Source organism: Priapulus caudatus, unplaced genomic scaffold (genome assembly GCF_000485595.1).
Source record: "Priapulus caudatus unplaced genomic scaffold, Priapulus_caudatus-5.0.1 Scaffold1024, whole genome shotgun sequence".
NCBI classification, from domain to species: Eukaryota; Metazoa; Priapulida; class Priapulimorpha; order Priapulimorphida; family Priapulidae; genus Priapulus; species Priapulus caudatus.
Genome location: NW_014578085.1, coordinates 45,031 through 65,125, shown reverse-complemented (window position 1 = coordinate 65,125; position 20,095 = coordinate 45,031). Strand labels below are relative to the sequence as shown.

The 20,095-nt window shown below is 37.7% G+C and overlaps 2 protein-coding genes and 1 long non-coding RNA gene across 7 annotated transcripts in view; 2 read left to right on the top strand and 1 right to left on the bottom strand.

The window, feature by feature from the left end:
- LOC106815022 overlaps positions 1-8,044 on the top strand; it is an 11,226-nt gene extending 3,182 nt beyond the window's left edge. The window contains exons 2-3 of the long non-coding RNA XR_001394688.1: positions 2,805-2,807; positions 7,940-8,044. This is a non-coding gene — a long non-coding RNA (uncharacterized LOC106815022). The remainder of the gene's footprint in view (positions 1-2,804; positions 2,808-7,939) is intronic.
- The window catches only part of LOC106815018, a 37,129-nt gene extending 28,084 nt beyond the window's left edge, over positions 1-9,045 (bottom strand). Inside the window, exons 1-4 of one of the 5 annotated variants that reach the window (XM_014819429.1) lie at positions 8,945-9,045; positions 4,688-4,802; positions 2,702-2,934; positions 68-115 (exon numbers count right to left, since the gene is read on the bottom strand). In XM_014819429.1, the coding sequence (XP_014674915.1) occupies positions 68-115; positions 2,702-2,736 (83 nt within the window). In that variant the 5' untranslated portion in view covers positions 2,737-2,934; positions 4,688-4,802; positions 8,945-9,045. Of the gene's footprint in view, positions 1-67; positions 116-406; positions 509-2,701; positions 2,935-4,687; positions 4,803-8,944 lie in introns of those variants that run through there. The other 4 variants (XM_014819430.1, XM_014819432.1, XM_014819431.1 and 1 more) reach the window with 4 other exon arrangements.
- A 203-nt stretch (positions 9,046-9,248) lies between these two features.
- On the top strand, positions 9,249-17,048 carry LOC106815024 (eukaryotic translation initiation factor 1-like). Its single transcript, XM_014819444.1, has 3 exons — positions 9,249-9,431; positions 14,761-14,918; positions 16,202-17,048. The coding sequence occupies exons 1-3, from the start codon at positions 9,401-9,403 to the stop codon at positions 16,346-16,348; spliced, it is 336 nt and encodes a 111-aa protein (XP_014674930.1). The 5' UTR covers positions 9,249-9,400; the 3' UTR covers positions 16,349-17,048.
- Positions 17,049-20,095: the final 3,047 nt, after the last annotated feature.

The window sequence follows — 20,095 nt, the reverse complement described above, 5'->3', positions numbered from 1 at the left end:
ATGTATATATATATATAATATATCTGTCTCACTTAGTCTTACACCCACCCATCTGTGTCGCACATACATTATCTCCTTCCATGAATCCATGGTGTGCTCTTGCTGAGAATCCAGTCTATATACCAAGAGATAATCACACAAGAATCATGAGCCAGTCATATGACACCTATGACATAATTCATCAACAAATGCCTTATTGGTATCGAGATGTCTGGCATACGAAGCTAAATACTGTATGAGATCCTGCAGAGACGGTGCTTACAGAAGAGTTGACCAGCCCTGTGCACTAAACTGTGCGCTGAATTGAGAAATTTACCTTACTAAGACTCAAGAGACACCACTGTAACTCGCAGCTACATACTAGTCTACATAACTACATGTCAGAGTAATGGATTTGAAAACTCACAGATTTTGCTAATCCCCTAAGTGCTCATCGGTGCATAAAACAATTGCAAGAAGCTTTGGCCATCGCCATCCAACCTCCATACTCTTTAGATTTTCCCCCATCCTATTATCCCCCATCCTGCGAGAAACTTGAAAACAGGCTAAGAAAACTTGAAGGCACCCAATATTGCTGCCACTTCGTCATTGTAAGAATGACCTTTCAATGCCACATGAACAACATCTGGATAGAGAAGCAAGTCAAAACGTGTGCACATACAACACACACTGTATTTTCCATATGTAGACTGTAAAGTTTCTGTAAACACAGAATATTGAGAATGGCCATTGTGAATTCATTAGGAGCAGAATAGGAATAAGAAAAACTGCAGTAAAATACAGTCTTACCTGTTAACATATATTGCTAGTTAAATCAGCCTGAAAATTACTAATCATTTATGCAGTTACAAGGTATAAAGGCAAAAATGAACAGAAATCTACCGTGGACTACGATTAACAAAATGCATTCGAAAGTGGTGCCAGAAACAAAAGTGCATCTGTTTGTGTGCACTATGAAATTGTCAATTAAGTTTTACCCTAGGTAATTTCTCCATCCACTGCTTTTTTCTCTTAGAATCCTATGAAATTGTCCATTAAGTTTTACTCTAGATAATTTCTCCATTCACTGATTTTTCGCTTAGAATCCTCCAACTTGCCAATGTCTGTATTTGTCCGTCACTCCACCAGCTTCTATCATGTTTATATAGTGACATTTACTACTAAATCTACAGGTATTGTAGGTAAACAATAAATTTGGCATTATTACTGTGGCTACTTAAATGATCTATCCAGTGGTAGTCCCTGGCACTCTTCTGTAAGTCCTGTGACATCAACATAGATATCAAAAGTTAATAAGAATTTGTTACTGATATTTTGGTGGTATAACAATAGAGAAACTTTGCTATAGCCACTTGCTTATTGAGCAAGGAACAATGATAAGTACTGAAACGGCTGATAAAATATGAGAACACAATACTGTAAAGCGAGGATTTCATGTTTTTACCAACGGTTTTCATATTTTCTCAACTGTTCTGATACTTACCGATACTCCTTGAATAACACCAAGTGGGATCGTTTGAAATTTATACAATCACTAATCTCAAGACAGCAATCACACAGTTGCTGTCCATTTACTGTTTTATAGCCTATAACAGCAGAAACTCAATATAATTTTTATGCTGAACTAACCATAATTATGTACGCTGATAGGTGAGACTAAATTTGTCTAAATTTATTCATTTCTCGATTTATTTGTGAGATGATCCTTTTAACAGTCAGCAGCATACTATTAAAACGTTGATCGCCTTCCTGCATCAACAGATTTCATGTCCCTGGTAAAGTTGAATGTGCAATTACATCTTACAGGATCTTAAGCATTAAAGTGATTACGTCACCGTAAACAGTAAAAAATAAAAAATAAATTTCCACTTTTTCACAAAATATAAGTAATTCTGTTCACTTTTTATGGTTAAATTGCTGCATTATACTTCTTATTTTACTATATTGTTCGATGTGAACATACACTTGTGGCGCATACATAGCCCATAGCAAGCAATTAATGTCAGGAACACTAATATCAAATCGACCAGGTTTTTTGGATTTTTAACTAGTTGAGAAACAATATTATCAGGTAAGAATTTGACGATACGCTTAGTCCCTTTAGTTCTACCATGTAGAAAATTCGTGACGTAGTCAATTTAATGTTTACTTTAATAAGAAATGACTGCACAGCAAAATAGAGTTGAACTAAGAGTTTAAACGACTAGCCAAATTTTAAATGCTATTTTCTTATTTGATTCTGTTTGTAGATAATAAGAGCTCTCTGGTGCAAGACTGTATAACCAAGTATCATACATACTATGATAGCTTTATGGTGACAGTCACACCAAGATCTTCAAAATCGTCACTACAAAATTGCCTCGACCACTATTTGCCAATACATGCATCGATTGTCTGCATGCATATTTGAGAACATTTCCCTCTTCATTAGGAATCTATCTAACTTCTGCAAATTGTAACAAAATACGACCACACATTTGCCATTTATATTCTGGAATGGGATTAGCCTACATCTAGTGATTTTATAAGATACATATATATATATTTAGCCTCTCAAAAGAAACAAAAACAGTAAGTGCAGAGAAATTGCAATACTTCTAGTGCTCTAACATACTTAAAATGATAATTGGACCTACAGTAAGCATACCAATAACAGTACTAATTACTTACACGCATTTATAAATGCCCTATATGTACTTACTCAGTAGGAAAAGCTGGGTCATATTCTTCAGCCATAGCTAATGAATGAATGATTCAATCAGTCATTCAGGGTCTAACAGGTCAGTTACTCAGTCCTCCTTCAGTTGGTAGGAAGGTTCCTTTCTGGGCAACCAGGCTCGCCAGTGGTAGCTCCCGTTACCACGTACGGGAATCAGAGTTCAAAGTTCAATGCTGCTCAGTCTATATGAGTCTAAAGTCACATGTATCTGAGACCTGGCGAGGAAAGAGTTTAAATTTAACTGAAATAACATTAGCACATGGAAGCACTCCCAATATACATACCAATCAGCATCTTCACACAAAGCACAGTCTACGCGACACTGCAAGAAATTCTTTACTGTCTTATTCACAACTTAAAGCCGCAATATGCGCATCCAAACTCTAATTTCTCCAGTACTAGACTAGCAAATACTTCGTGTCAACAGTCATGCATAATCACACTACCTTATGACAAAATAAACTCTAGTTCCTCCCATTTTACTGCGCGTTTGATTAAAACCCACAAGAAAGAGGTGCGAAATGTGGCAATCTGGCACCAACGCCGAATTGTTTGCCAAACAATTTAGCCCTGAATCGGTTAGGTGACGTCACATGTTGCTACGGGTTGCACCCGCTGTACGGTTGCTTGGCAGAGCAACGCGAACGTGTCAACAACATTGGAGAATTTGAACAACATTGGAGGTATTTTCAAATACCTTTTATAAGACAACGTGCAGTGAAATGGGAAGAACTAGAGTTTATTTTGTCATAAGGTAGTATGATTATGCATGACACGAAGTATTTGCTAGTCTAGTACTGGAGAAATTAGCGTTTGGATGCGCATATTGCGGCTTTAAACTTGGAATTAATTTGTCGCTACATGTGTGGAAAATTTTATTATATGTTGGTAGTGACAGCAACATTATCGGTTAATTATAATTTAGTTTGCTTATTTATTTTTGATTACTATTTTTTTTTACTTTAAATTTTGCATGAAATTTAGGACTTGCAGAAGGTTTGATATATATAGTAAAGCTGGGTTTACACTTCTGACTTTATGTTGTCAAATTGGCGAGTTAGACCAATTTCGCAATTCGGCAACATTGAGTGGCGAAAATAGAACAAGTTCTAATCTCCCAACTAGTTGCTATCGGCCAGTTGCTCGGGCAACTTTTGCGTTTACACTGACGATTATCGGTTGCATAGTTGCGAAATTGGTCCAATTCACCAATTTGACAACATAAATTCGGTAGTGTAAACCCAGCTTAAGAGTTTAGGTTCGCAATTACCAACACTGACGACATTCACAAACACACACAGGGTGCAAAATTAACGGGAGTCCGGAGTCAAATACTCCCTGATTTGACATATGCAGGAGTCCATGTGACTCCCTGAAAATTCTGCCATACTAACTAGCCTCGCGGAATTAGCAAATTTTTGCAGCTAATATCCAAAGAAAATTTGGCAGACGTGCAACCACATGAATTTTAAAAATAAGCACATGCGTTATTGTTAATATCATTAATTTTGAACCCAAGACTCCGAACTCCCTCATTTTGCTGCGAACTCCCTCTTTTTGAGGGTAGGGGTCCAGTCCGTTGGACTCCCGTGTTTAAAAGTTAATTTCTACCACTGCACACAAATCATATGCTGAGGGAGGGCGCCGAACAGTTATAGCAGGCTTTTAGAAACACACATATAATTATGTCAATTCAACCCTTTACCAAAGGTTAAAAAATCAACAATATTATTTGTACAATTCTGGCAATGTTGGTAATACAGTTATCAACATTGTCACAAATGTACAAATAATGTTGTTGAATTTTTTTTTCACTGCCGATGAAGTGCAGTATTGACAGCTTTTTAATGTCTTTTATGGCTATAATCACAAATAAACCCAAATTTAGCAGTATTTAGAGTTGACTAATTGTTAATCTACAGCACATAAAGTTGAAAGCTTAAATATTAATGAAAAATAACTAAAAACCTTTTTTTTAATTTGCCAGTTTCTCACGAATAACTCCGATGCTTGTGCTGCCTCTCGCTTGGCGTAATAATGCAAGATGCATTTTGAAGTTTATTTTCATGCTTCGGACTGGGACCTGATAATTAAAGTGATTAAAACTCATATTTAGCATAAATTTATGCAGTACTGATTAATATTGTAAAAGCTGAAATATTACAACTCCTTTATTATTTTAATGATTAAAAATTATGTGCAAAAAGATACAGAAATAACCTTAGACACATTCATTACACCATCACTACATAATGCAGCACAAGCAATAATGAATGCTATCAAACAGTAACATCGATAAACATCCATGATCCCATCAGTATAAAACTATTTTTTTAATTAATAAAAAACGAAAACTGGTAATATGGAAAAACCTGATTTAACATAAAATATCAAAGAAAGCGATGTTAGCATTCACCCAAAAAAGCCATTTGTAGAATGTACAACAGAAGAATGTTCAGGGTGCGAAATTAACGAGAGTCCGGAGTCAAATACTCGGGACCTGATTTACTGTCGGACTCCCCAATTTGACATATGCAATATGTCCGTGTGACTCCCTGAAAATTCTGCTATACTAATTAGTTTGTTCCAGAGAACGGCCTCACGAAACTACCGTATTTTTCAGCATATGTCCAAAGAAAATTTGGCAGATGTGCAACAGCATGAATCTTCAAAATAGGCACATGCGTTATTGTTAATATCTTTAGTTTTGAACTTCAGACTGCGGACTCCCTCATTTTGCTGCAAACTCCCTCTTTTTGACGGCAATCCCTTGTTCAAAAGTTCATTTCTACCCCTGAAAGTTGTTAATTATTTCAACTCCTGAAAGATAGCCAGAACAAAGATATTGTATTATTGAATTTACAGTCAAGCTAGTCAATTGTTTTAACTAAAATATTCCTATGGAGTGAGTCAATTAATTATATTGTATTTGTTATTGGACTTTAGTTTCAAAACGGCTTAGATCCTTGTTTTCCAGTTAAATATTAATTAACTCTAATAGATAATTAAATAGTGAAGGATTTCTGAAAACCTGTTATTTATGACTTATGCCTCATAATTACTCACCAATGTAACAATTATTTAAATTGATAAACTACATGTCAAATAATTGTTTTGTCATTTTCTCTCAATTCTCCAAAATGGACATAAGCAGTTTTGCAAATAAGAAAAAAATAATAACTTTCATTAAATTCCCATTATATATTTTTCTCTTGAAGCATCTCTCTTGAGTGGCATGCCGGCGACCATACAATCATCATCAGCTCCAAGATTACCAGGCCACTATTATTATTAATTGTAATTTTACTCAAAGTTTATGTAAAACAATCATGTAAATTCATTGTAATATACCACAAGTTACATTTCATATTTTATCTTATATAAATATTCAAGTACTTTGATTAATTATTTAAATTGCTAAATCTCAGTCAGTAGATAACGCCAATTAACTTAAAAAATAGTTATCACGCTCACAGTAGTTAGTGGCCTATGATACTTCAGACACTGAGATAGTACACTTAATATCTCCACCAACAACAAGTTCGGATATTGGAGAGACTTTTATGAGTCTCTAGTGGGGAGATAAAACCTACTCTGCCACCCTACTTTAAGGTTGTTCATGGCATAGGGAAGGTATAGCACCTGTTCACCATTCTTCAGTATGGTAATCACAACTTCACATTATCAGTGGTTTGGGCTACAATTAAAAAAATATTTGTTTGCCCTCACCAGACCCAGGGTGAAAAGTTTGGGTAGGTAGGTGGGGTTTTTTCTTTTTTTTTGAGGGAGGTCTTTTTACAAATTCAGCATGGTGTCTACATGCTCGGGTGTGCTTGTGTGCAAATACCTTTTATGTTCAATGTTTGTTTTGCTTGGTACATATAACGTATTGCCTACAGATTTATATAATTTAAACTGATAAAATTTGTAAAAAAAAAAGAATGGGAGAGATCAATAAAATTTGTTGAGTCGGCCCCTTTTTGGCAGGTCGGTCGGGTGAGGGCAAATAAACAATATTTTTATTATGGCCTTGGCTACAGAATAGTGCCTAATAGCTGATATCATACTGTGTGAGTAACTTAACCCATTTGTAAATTTTGGACACTGTTATTTTGGTAAAACTACTTCATAAGGCAGTTTGAATAAAATATGGTGGCCAAGCTGAAGAACATACAGCCAATTGTGAAAATAAGGTGAACATCTCGTTTCTTATGACTGCTTGCCTCACGCACTGATTTTGGAGAAGCTAAAAGCATATGTGGACAACAGTGCTGTAAATTTTATACAAAGCTATTTGACAGATCACAAACAATGTGTACGCGTGGGTAATCGTTGCAGTGACTTCCTATACCTACAAAAAGGAATACCGTAGGGATCCATACTAGGTCCATACTGATATTTAACATATTTATAAATGATATATTTTATTTTATGAATGACGCCAGTTTATGTAACTACGCAGATGACAATACCATCTCCTACTCTGTGAGGCGGAGGTGCTGATCGATTGGTTTTCCAAAAATCAAATGCAGGCAAACCCTGCCAAGTTTCAGGGCATTGCAATTGGGAAAAAAACCTATGATCGGTGCCCCCACTTCACTGTCGGGGGGATGGATATTAAATGCACTGATGAAGTAACATTGCTGGGTGTGACCATTGATTTTAAACTCAACTTTGGTGGGCACATTTCAAAGCTTTGTCAAAAGGTGGCTAGGCAAATCAATGCACTGAAACGTATCGGACGGCATCTGCCTGTTAGTTGCAGGAAAATAATATATTCGTCTTTTATCAGATCCAATTTTAACTTTTGTACTATTATATGGCACTTCTGTGACAAAGCAAATGAGAAAAAGCTAGAAAAGCTCAATTATAGAGCATTAAAATTTGTGTATAATGACTTCAGCAGTGACTATGACAGCTTACTAGCAAGAAACAAATCAGTCAGTCTCAAACTACAAAGACAAAAGCTCATAGCCATTAAAGTTTTAAAAATTCTCACTAAAGATCGGCCTGTATACCTCCACAATCTTGTTGTAAAGAACGAGTCCAGATATAGTATTAATTACCGTGTACACACCCCACGTTTCGAAAGGGCCACTTGTGGTAAGAAAAGCATAAAGTATGAAGGAGCTAGAATATGGAACGATTTGCCGAAATGCATGTACGTCAGAGTGAGAACTTCAACGTGTGAAGGCTACTCGAAACGTGGGGTGGGTACAGGTGCAGATGCTCAATGTGCCGCTAATTGACATGTGATATATTGATATATTGTTTTTAAAGGCAATTCAGCCAATTATGTGATAGTAACACTGCAGTTACGCAGTTTTTATCATGTTTTAATCAATATCTATTTACTCTTGTTTGATATCGGTGCAAAACCTCTTAGCTTATGTTAATAATGTTCATTATATACCGATGAAAATAAATTTTACTTTACTTGAACTTCAAATTGTATAAAATTGTAAATAGAAAACTTGAAACTGAATGAAAAGCCACATGACGTCAATTACTGACAACCACAGACAGGCACTTGGGCCGTCTTAAAAATAAAATGATAGTAAATATAAACAAATTGATTTTACTACAAAAGTTTTAATGTTTTTTTACTCTCTATCACCTAATAATTCCAGCTATATGTCATTCAAACATTCCTCTACAACACAATCCCACCACACGCTACTGTGCACAAACTCACAGAAAGATAACGAGTTTCTGGCATCGCCTGCTTGTGGTAAGACTATCTGTTGCAGAGGAGCATTGGAACAAAATTTATGTAGAATTATTACTCGACAGAGAATACATAAAGATTAAGGCTTTGGCAGTAAATACAATTTGTGTTTATTTACCCTAATTTTATTATTAAAACGGCACAAGTGCCCATCAGCGCCTACTGAGCTACTCTGCTCAATGAAACAGATCTGGTGGCTGTGCAACTCTGTAACGGAAAAGCACGAAGGCTGGAGTATTGAATTAAAATACACAATAGTCAATACCAGAACGGATAAGAGCTCACTGCACGGAGCCCATAGTCACACCAAGACCGTCAGACATTTCATTACTTTTGTTTTGCGACTAGCCTAGAGGCTAGAATTCGGAAATACTGATGGCAATGGCAATTACTAATGCCAGATTAGATCACAATATAGTATTATATACTGATTCTATTTAGCATTCATTTAATAAAATTCTTAATTACTAAGAATTTACGTTGACAATAGTACACACCTTACACCAATTATGTCAAAAGCTTTCTTTTTCTATCCCATAGTTGTAGCTTTAAAGTCGCAGCAATCAGAAGCAAATCCCTATCATAGCGATGTCGATTCGTAGATGGCTAGGCCGCTAGAGGAACAAGTGAGCAGCATTTTGTGTTTATGTTTTATTTTCTAATAATTTTTAATAGTTTTGTAAAATGTATGTCTATGTAACCAATCATATTTATTATGCACAATGTACGTAGTCTGTTTAAAATAGATCAAGCTATAACTGAGAACGGGATAAAAAAACCAATGTAACGTCAGCTCTGACGTCACTAACTGCGTCATCCCTTCTACCATTGCTGGAAATATAACTCGAAACTTTCTTACTGGTATTGTAGGAAATCTGTCATCATCCGCAGGAATACTTGAAAACGACATCAAGTTTACACATAACTTAATAAGGGTCATCTTAGGAGTTTGCATGTCCGAAATTCAGAACCTCTTCACTTTTGGTAAGCACATATTTTAGATGTTAATTTTGCGTCTCCTATTTATGCGTTTGTGTGCAAATGGTGTATTTTGTTTGCTTACGTACTGCCAATTTTCAGACGTTTTACAGTTTCATTTGCCAGTGTTGTGACCCGTAGTTAAATATGTGATCTTTTTCTCTTTCTTTTTTATATCGACTTGGTTTAATACGCAGAGTAACGCATCACGTAGGAGTGTCAATGTATTGTATACATATCAATGTAGGAAGTACAGTAAACACCCGCATAAAAGAACCCGTGATTTTCTGTTTCAGGCTGAAGTGATTCTTATATATATGATACATAGTGAGAAATCAGCCTGAAGAGGTTCTTAATGAGGTTCTTAATTTAGGGGGGGGGATATTGTGCACATTATCGTACTATACAATACTGTATAGTTTCAGACAGGCCTCGAATTAAGTGACGAGAGGGGCAAGGCAATTTTTTTGGGGCATGTGAGAAATTGCCTTGAATTTTCTCTAAAATGGATGGGCACCGAGGCAATTTTAAAAGGCATCTCTCACAATTTGAGAAGGGCACCAAGGCGCACCTTTGTAAAATAAAAGAAAACTCACAACAAATTAATACATCAACCTCTGCTAATGGAAGTACAGTAACAGGGTTCAACGTTAACTTTTTATTTCACCAGACCATCGGGCTAGTAACTGAGGAAAACTACTAGCCCTGACCTAACTTTCACTAGCCCAGACCCAGACCATTGTTATGAAAAACTTTGTGTCTTCGTATGAATTCTACTAAAATTTCTCTAAATTTATTGCACTTAGCAAGCTACACACCATACAGATCACAGCTGGCCATTCTTGCGCGAGCGTCGTTTCCCGCGCTTTGAATCGCGTGCGGGCCCAGTCCATGTGCAGCATTTAAATATTCGTGTTCTATACAGGCGCACGATTTATCGATCGTCTACTGGCAGCGGTTGGCAGCAAGCCACGTTTACGGTTATTGGTTTTGCCGAAGGGTAGACTGGTATCCGGCCTCACGCTCTGCTAGACAATGTACACGCTCTGCGACAAACAGTGCGGCCGCGAACCAGTCTAGACAGAGGCACCGACGGCAATTACAGAAAAGGGCAAGGCAGGTCACTGCCGTCGGTCGGGTTGGATTTTCAGGGGCAGTACAGCGATTGATAGGGTCGGTGCCGTCGGTTAATTCGAGCCCTGGTTTCAGAAATTATTCACACCATCCTCTCCCTCAATCCTCTGACATATCGTCAAAATCAAGCCCCAACATTTACTGGAAAATGAGGCAAAATACCCCCTGGAAAATCCAATCCTCCTGTGAGGAGGTATTAATATTATCTGGAACTACATGTTGTTGGTTTTCAATGGTGTAGCACACATACTTGCATTGCCCCAGTTTGCTCTAATTTTGGGTATTTTTTTTATATATTATAAGAACCTGTTTAATTTATCAGGCTGAAGAGGTTCTTATATAATAGGTGCAGCGGCATAACATTACATAAGGCGCGCGCGCTTGTTGGCAGTGACGTCGGGCAATGGGCGGGTTTGCGCTATTTTGCATGAAATTGTGTTGGTTACGGTACCTCGTAATTTCTCAGAATATTTCAAGGTGCATGGAACATTTTACCAATTTATTGGTGGCAGTAAGTACTAACAGTAGATATTTCACATATGTTCACCCATTTTTCACACAGGCGGTCGATCATTGTGAAAAATAGAAAACCGCTGATTTCTCTGTTCCAATTTCTGACTTAGTAGTCGATGACATTGTATAAATGGATATTTCTCTGTGATTACAACTCGGAATAATTTAATTTTACACTCGTTTTAATGGTAACATATTGCTGTAAAAAAAGCGCATCAGGGATTGTTATTAAGTGCCGTATTTCATGCGTTATGTTTCTTTATTTGCTAAAATTTTAAATTCAAACGTGCGACTTGAATTTAAGGCAGTTTTTTTCATTTTTCTCGGTAAATATGAAACTTAACGAAAAATCCTGATGCGCTATTTTGGTACATATTGTGCTTAACATGTGGCGAAAATTTTGTATCCTCACTCTTTCTGTTAATTGAGAAATATCCAAAATACCATTTTTACATAAAAATTCAAAATTTGTGTGGTAACATAATTAGGTGCTGGAAATTTCAGGAAATTTTTTGCCTTGAGCATAGATATATATATCTCCTCAAGAGCGTATAAAGAAGGAGAGCATACAACGGTAAAATGCTGAAACCATGTTGCAGTATTAGTCTAATTAATAAACTTTTCCCGTTTTATTTTGACGATTCTTTGCAGTATTATTGATCAGCTGTCCTACCTTGTTATGAATATAAAACAAACCGCATGTCCCTACGATGCCCCTACGCTGAGATAATGAGCGAACACTGACTCGACATCAGTCAGTACTGCAATCGACTCTCGTTTTGTGCACTGTATGTTGCTTCCGGTCGCTGCTGTGTAGCGCTGACTCGATACGTTATTACTACATCGTTACTACATCCAGCGTAAGGGGCGGGTCATCACCATGACGATAAATAACGACGTTTTTGTGTAGTAATGGCTGCGTCAATGACTGGAAATGCGAGAAAAGATAGTAGAAGGAAAATAAATTTCATTGTCAATGTCAATGAATGACGGAAACACGCGAGGTTTCCCGAAGCTATCGCCAGAACGAGAGTCGATCGCAGTACTGACTGATGTCGAATCGGTGTTCGGTGAAAATACCAGATTTTCACCCCTCATCATCTCAGCGTAGGGGCATCGTAGGGACATGCGGTTTGTTTTATATTAACAAGGTAGGACAGCTGAGCTGATCAATAATACTGCAAAGAATCGTCGAAATAAAACGGGGAAATGGTTTCAGCATTTTACCGTTGTACGCTCTCCTTCTTTATAGTTATACGCTCTTGATCTCCTCTATAAATAAACCAAGTGATTGATTCGATTCATTCGTCAATAAACGTTTAATCTTCATTAGAGCAATACCCGTGAAAAGGGTGGAGAGTATCCTTAACACGTGCAACGCTGCCGGTGTTAACAATGCACCTACCGCTCTGCGCTGGAATTTTCGCGTTTTTAATGCATTTTCACTTGTTGATTTACCACATTTCCTTTACAGGAAAGCTAACCAAACTGACACATTTACTCTGCATGAGTGTTATCTCACCCTTACACGTTCAAATAGTATGAAAATCGTTCCCCTTCATAATAATATATTGATATGAAAACGGGGCAAAAACGGATATTTCGTGCATTTTCGTCTCAAATGCCACCGCACCGGTGGATTTTCGCGAGTTTGTTATGATATCAGTCGACAGTATCAGGGTTCTCCCCAGGATGAAATTCAAACAGGGGAAGGGGGAGGGGGAGGGGGGTGGAAAAACTAGCGGGGTCCGGGGGGGTGTGTTTTTTTTACCGTACCACTAATTAATGCGTAAAATCGCCACCACACCATAGACGGTATTTGGGGTTCTTGTATATATAAGATAGCCGAGTCTGTGTACAGTTAGTGTTGTGTGTGGGACAGGTTAGCTGTTTGTACTTGTGTATTGTGACTATTGTCTGCAGTGCATGCGTGTCACGGTAAAAATACACGTGCCGGGTGTCCTGGTCGAATGGGAATTCTTGACGATCGATTCCCGCGCTGGCAAACTTTTATTGTGTTGGGATTTAATCGGGGCGGAGGTAATTTAAACGGGGCGGGACGATTGAAACAGGGGGGAGTTTTCCCAAACGGGGCGCGCGCGCCCCGTTTGCGCAACGTAGGGAGAACCCTGAGTATACTATTTTTCCCGGTAAGAAATGTGACAACACTTACACATATGTGAGGTATGAACCTTGTTTTGTGTTTCTACATGCAAAAATTCCTCAAAATTTTATATACTACACCGTTATTATATTATATACCGTTAGGAAACCGGTAAACAAACCTTGTTTCGATCTACGCCTTCTAGGCCTACCGCAGTCTACCTTGAGTCTCAAAACTCCTAATTTCACGTTCGAATCAACGGTAAAGCAATGTATTCTTTAGTTCATGTAAGACTGGAGTAATATAGACTGTCCCTGTTTAATTTCTAGGTAGGTAGTGCCTGCCATCTGTTGGAAATCAGAGTAACAAAAACCAATAATCTATCCACGAGCTGACTCGTGGATCCGCGGGGATGCGTTTTGATTGTTCCCACGAGCAGACTCGTGGATCTGCGGGGAACGTGTTAAGAAGCTGATAATTGTGGTTACTATGCATGTTTTATTTAATTATAAATGCATTATATAACTATAATATATCGACAACATACAATCTTGCCACATTCATGCACTGTGCACACACTCACTAGAAAAAAGAGTAGGGGGGAGTGCCAAATTTAAACAACACTTTCTTTGTTTCACTTGCACAGCACAAATTGGAATAATTCGCCTCCATATTCGTATTAAAGTGTAGACAAGTGTCTACTTGTTCAAGTTATCATCTTTGCACCTGGGTAAAACATAATTTACCCAGAGAAATCCCATAAAGCCCTGGAGTAAACTCTGACTCTGCAGCAATGTAAAAAAGAGCAAGTCCCTGTTTATTATCAGAAAATTCTTAGTGACGTACACAGTGTTCGAAATATAGGCTATCCGTTTGTCCTCACTTGTCCATTTCCACGGAGGACAGGTAGACCTGTCCAGTAGCTTGTCTGCTGGACAAGCAGCTTTTTAGAGCAATTTTTCATCATTTTCTACCAGCGCTGGCGCTGGCGTTTCGTATTTTCGATTCGTCTTTTAGATACAACTTTTAGATAATACTGTTAGTGAACTGTTTTAAATTATAAAGTAAGATATTAGGTCTAAGATTTAATTTGATTAAATGTATTACAATTTACTATATTTCTGTTATAAAATCAGGACAAGCAAAAATATCTTGTAGCTTGTTCGTCAGACAAGCAAAATTTTTCCATTATTTTGAACACTGCGTACACTATTTGAATGTTTAGCCGTTGAACATAGTTGTGTATCGGATGTCATTCTTGCTTAAATCATCAAACTGGCTTGGCTTGGAACCGAGTGGCGGGTTCATCTTCAAGCTCGGAAGCAGGGCCAGCTTGAACCCAGAAAGTAGTGCGTTGCCATTGCTTACTTCTGTATAAACACGCACTTACTCCCATTTACGTTGCTGTGGCGTTTTTCGTAGGATTTTATGAGATTTCATTGATACAACAAAATTTTCATTTACCGTCGTTGCCTTACGTTAGATTCGTATAGAAAACCCTTTTAACTATTTTATCGCTAACATTGAGAAAGTGAATGCAATTTCCTCCGACAGTCTTGACGTATGAATTGTTTGTTGTTGCAGACCCTTTTGCTGATGCATTAAAGGGTGACCAACTTGGAGCCCAAGAGGGTCTCATACACATTCGAATACAGCAGCGGAACGGTCGGAAGACCCTTACCACTGTGCAGGGGATTTCAGAGGACTACGATAAAAAGAAGCTAGTCAAGGCTTGCAAAAAGGTAAAAATAATAAATGCAATCAACTACTGCAAAGCTACTGAGGCTATGTACTTATGTGATAAACTGATAATGCAAGGCTCGACACTAGTGGTGGCCCGGTGGCCCGGGGCCACCAAAACTTGATGTCGGGCCACCAAAATTTCCAAAAGTTAAAATTTGGTGGCCCGATCGGGCCACTAAAATTTCAAAGTGTCTATGTGATAAAAATAATTGTTTCTTACGTGCTAATCTCATTCAAAAGAGAGCGAGCAATTCGCGGAGCGAGGGCACACGTACGTACGCACGTGCAGCATTCTACCGCGGGCATACACAGGCGCAATATTTTATTTTTACAGTTTCAAAGCCTGCCAGACATTTTAACTTTCATGAGATTAAATGTATATGTTTTATTTTAACATGAAAAGCCAATGTGTTGTTGTTTTATTACAGTTACTTGTTTTTTACTCTGTGACTTTGATCTTCTTGAACGTCTGAACTGATAGATAGCATGTGCACGCGCGTGTTTAGATAAATAATGAGTGAAAGTAGAAAAATGGTATGCAAGATTCTGGTGAAAATTTGATGCCGTGGAATGGATAATTCAAATGTATGCCTCAATCATCAATGTCAGTGTGTGCCATTGTGTGGGGTTTGTTTAAAGACTTGTGCAAGTGCATCAGACGGCCCAATTTTCAAATAATATACAATATGAGATTGAAATAAAGATTTATTTATTTATTTGTTTTTTTGGGCCACCAGATTTCATTTTCGGGCCACCAAAAATTGAAAATCAATGATTTTGGTGGCCCGATCGGGCCACTGAAAAAAAAAGTTAGTGTCGAGCCTTGGATAATGGTGCATAGTTTCTCGCACCATGCATTCGACATATATATGTATATGATTCAGTACAGTAGTTGGCACGAATACAAAAATAGAAATGAGTGGCTAGAAGCTGTTTGGTAGGTTTTGTAGGTGATATCCTGAAGGCAGGTGTTCTGACAATTGATTCCCTACTGTAGTGGCTGCCCTTTTGAAAACTGATCTCTCTCGATTTTTTTAATAGTGCAGGAGATAAATAAAAAAATGTGCAGTAAACAGTGAATAATGTAGTGTCCAGTTAATGTATTGGTACCCCAGGCTAAAATATATACACCAGAGCCATGTTTGCTTAGGACTGGCATTGCTTGTCGGAACTTGTTTATTTGCTCATAAAACAACTGCAGTGTGTGTATCTTCTGTTAATGCCAAATAAAGCCGATCACCTGAAGTTGAGTTGCGTTACTTATCAAACCGTGCTTTTGTAGGAGTTTGCATGCAATGGTACCGTAGTCGACCATTCGGAATACGGAGAGGTAATCCAGCTCCAGGGAGACCAACGCAATAGCATATGTCAGTTCCTGACGAAGACGGGCATTGCCAAGGTAGAGCAGCTCAAGGTCCATGGTTTCTAATCCACGACGGTTTCGGATAGGCGGCTTGCTTGCTTATCTTCACTAACCCCGATTGTTTTGTCTATTGGCTTCGTTTTACTGGCTGCTGTTCGGTGAATGGTCACATCGCTTTTCAACATTATGTTAGACAACCTCACAGTAGACTACAGATAGCATGTATCTTTCACAGATAGATGTTTTTGTCATTTTTAACTTTTAGGAAATCGTTAATAATACAAAGGCCCCCATGGGACCTAATGTAAACCTTCACAATTTTTTAAAATGAAATGTTTTCATGAGCTGCACGTAAAGATTATTATGCGAAGAAAGTTATTCCGAGATGTGTGAGAACTGTGCCATTGGTGTAAATGTGTGTGGTCTTCTTTTGGTATTGAAATGAACTATTAGTTGTAGAATTAGGTTACTTGATTCACGAAACATAATTAATATATAAAATGCAGTTATAACTTAATAGAAACATCAACTGTGTAACTCTTCTGTCATTTTAAGTAGCTGGCACTAAAACTTGAGATTGAGGTGTTTACAATTTACCATAAAAAAGTGTGGTTGAAATTGTGTTTAAGGATTCGTATTGCAAGTAGTAGACCAGTCCACCCTTTACTTATTATCTGTCTATAACACCATTTTAATTGCTTTTAAAGTGCTTCATTATTAACTCTGTACAGTTAATGTTTCGAGTAATAAAGTTTGATATGTCATAGTTGTGTTGTTCTATACATTTTGTATTTGAATATGCATTCATAGTGAGTTCTACCTCGCCCACACTCTCAGTCTCATCACTTCCACACACCATTCACGCCATAGCTCAAAACAAATTGACTCTAATTATAGTGCCACAAATCCAAACACGTTTACAAGTGTATACTATAGTAAAAATGAAATATATTTTTCATCACTAGAAGACTACTGTACATATATGCTTCTCAAGTAAAGTGTAGAGTCGTACCGATTATCTTGTGAGGAAATTGACAGAATTGATTATTTTTGACATTTTAATTATATTTTTATTGAAAGTTTTTATCAGCATTGTCTATTAACTTGTGTAACTAATATGTTACAGTATCTTAAAAATGTAATTCATAAGTGTAAATGAAGAAGTTTGAATTGAATTAAATTGACTCGGCAGTTATTCTCAACCGTAATTAAACCATTGCAGGGTTCACCTAATCTTTAAATTTAGGACAAAAGGTAGTCAAGTGACAAGTAAGTAAAAAACGTACCTGCCACGCATGTGCATGGATGTACGAACGTGGGTGCTGCTGTAAAAAGTACTGCATTGTAATATTGATGCAGAGTATGTCAGTTGTCATGAAATTAGAACCAATATTGCCTGCTGGAAATCGATTTTGCCCTCGTAAAGCGTGATAACGTAAAATACCTGAAATGCGATTTCAAAACCTGTGCCACCACTACAAGATTTACTGCCAAACCCCATAAATGTCCCTGACAGAAAATAACTGTCATTCATTGACATATTGGAAGAGGCCAGAGATTTGTCAGAATGTTGTAGTTTCCAATCTCTTTTCGAATTCTGACTTCGAATACTAACTAAAGCATTGGTACCATACATAAGTATGGTACTAACGGTTTTTGAGAAAAAAAGATAGTTTAATAGGGAAAGGAATGATTAAATGTAACTTTTGGGTTCATATTTATCGAGTTATCGAATACATATTTGTGAATGTACATGTCTGTTTGTCTGTTCTCAATGCAAATCAATATGGAGCACTATAGAAATGCCCAATGACGTTCAGTAGGGGTAACCTTTGATGCTGAATAGCATGGGCACATTGGATTTGACCTCCGGTGTAATCTGAGGTCGCAGGAGAACAAAATGAGGCAAAAAATGTGAAAAATCAGACTGTTACCTTGTGCCGCTTTTATACTGGGGTTTATCCCGCTTCAGGTCCGGACACTTAGTCCGAGCTAAAGTTATTCCACCTCTGCCGCTTTTATACTGCGCACGACTTTAGCCCGCTTCTGAAGCGGGATAACTTTAGCTCGGGATAAGTCGTTTTATACTGCTGAAGCGGGATAACTTTAGCTCGGGATAAGTCGTTTTATACTGCGCACGACTTTAGCCCGCTTCTGAAGCGGGATAACTTTAGCTCGGGATAAGTCGTTTTATACTGACGTTAGCTCGGGTCTGAAGCGGACCTGACCACCCCCTAGAGCGGGATAACTTTAGCTCGGGCTAAGGGTGTTTCGACCTTTTATACTGGGGGATAAACCCCAGTATAAAAGCGGCACTCAGGAGGTGGTTCAGGTCCGCTTCAGACCCGAGCTAACGTCAGTATAAAAGGTATCTCGACTTTAGCTCGCTCTAAAGTCGCTCTTAGCTCGCAGTATAAAACAACTTATCCCGAGCTAAAGTTTTCCCGCTTCAGAAGCAGGCTAAAGTCGTGCGCAGTATAAAACGACATCCCGAGCTAAAGTTATCCCGCTTCAGCAGTATAAAACGACTTATCCCGAGCTAAAGTTATCCCGCTTCAGAAGCGGGCTAAAGTCGTACGCAGTATAAAAGCGGCATTGTAGTAATTCTGACTGATTACTTCAAGCTGTTACTAAATGTACAGTAATTGATAGCTAGACAGACAGATAGATTTTTTGGGGTATTTTTCTTTCAACCATGTGGTCACCAACAGTGCTTTATTTCCTGGGCAATGCTGGGTATCCTGCTAGTGCATAATAAATCCAAAGGTTAGTAAACGTATTTTCCCTTGTTGTTTTTTAGGGTGCCATATACTACCCTACTCTAGAATTATTTGTATGTAAATATGTTTTTAGGACGTTTATACAAAATAAAATAGAAACATGATTTTCATATAGTTTATAAGATAGCATAATAACATGGATCAATGACATCCTACTCGATACATCAACAGTATTGGTAGTCACAATGAAATCGGGGACAAAATAAAATTGCCAATAAAAATCTAGGCGTTATTTGTTTAATATACACAATTCTATAATCATATAGCAGCATGCATGCAGTGTGCAAGGACCAGGAGCGTCAATGTATGTAATGAATTATATGCTAGTTTCCAATAAATTTACATGACAAATTTATGTGGAGTGCAATGACTTGACAAACGCTTACACGAGCAAAATAAAACAGACGATAAATAACACGGTTACCATGAGCAAGATGCTTGTTAAACGATCTGTGTGAAGAGGTGCAGGTAAGCAGTCAAGGAACCAATAATACACTTGAATTTAAACGTCCCCTGTAATTTTTATTCCTACATATGACCACAGTCATCAATAGCAAAGAGCAAGAGATATACCTAGCGAAGAGTATTTGCCCTCGATCATTATATCATGCCAAAAATGGCATTAATGAACATAATCCGTGGAGAGTGGATCTGCTATCACCCCATCACCCTACTATAAATAGCAAATTAATATTACCTGGCACATGGTCCATGGTCTTACGACCACAAGAGACGTTTACAATTCGCCTCTAGTATGACAGCAATAGCCTTACTCATACAAGCACGCATCGCACTACGACGCTGGGGCTCTCACTTAGGATTGTGATAAATATGTGATTACAAGTTTCACTGATAAATAAGATAGTATAAACTGTTGCTTAACCTTTCCATCGATTACGAACATGATAAGTGTCCAAGCACGAGCATCACTACAATACTTCAACGCCCTCATAGTATTTTCTCACACAGGCCTTAAAACTGCGGCTGAATTCGGATTTCAACCTTTACTATAACTATATATATATTTTTAGAA

Excerpts from the sequence above, each read along its gene's own strand:
- LOC106815024 (XM_014819444.1), top strand. The coding sequence starts at position 9,401 with ATGTCCGAAATTCAGAACCTCTTCACTTTTG. Across the intron at positions 9,432-14,760 it reads TCAGAACCTCTTCACTTTTG|ACCCTTTTGCTGATGCATTA; the intron begins GTAAGCACATAT and ends TTGTTGTTGCAG. Across the intron at positions 14,919-16,201 it reads TAGTCAAGGCTTGCAAAAAG|GAGTTTGCATGCAATGGTAC; the intron begins GTAAAAATAATA and ends GTGCTTTTGTAG.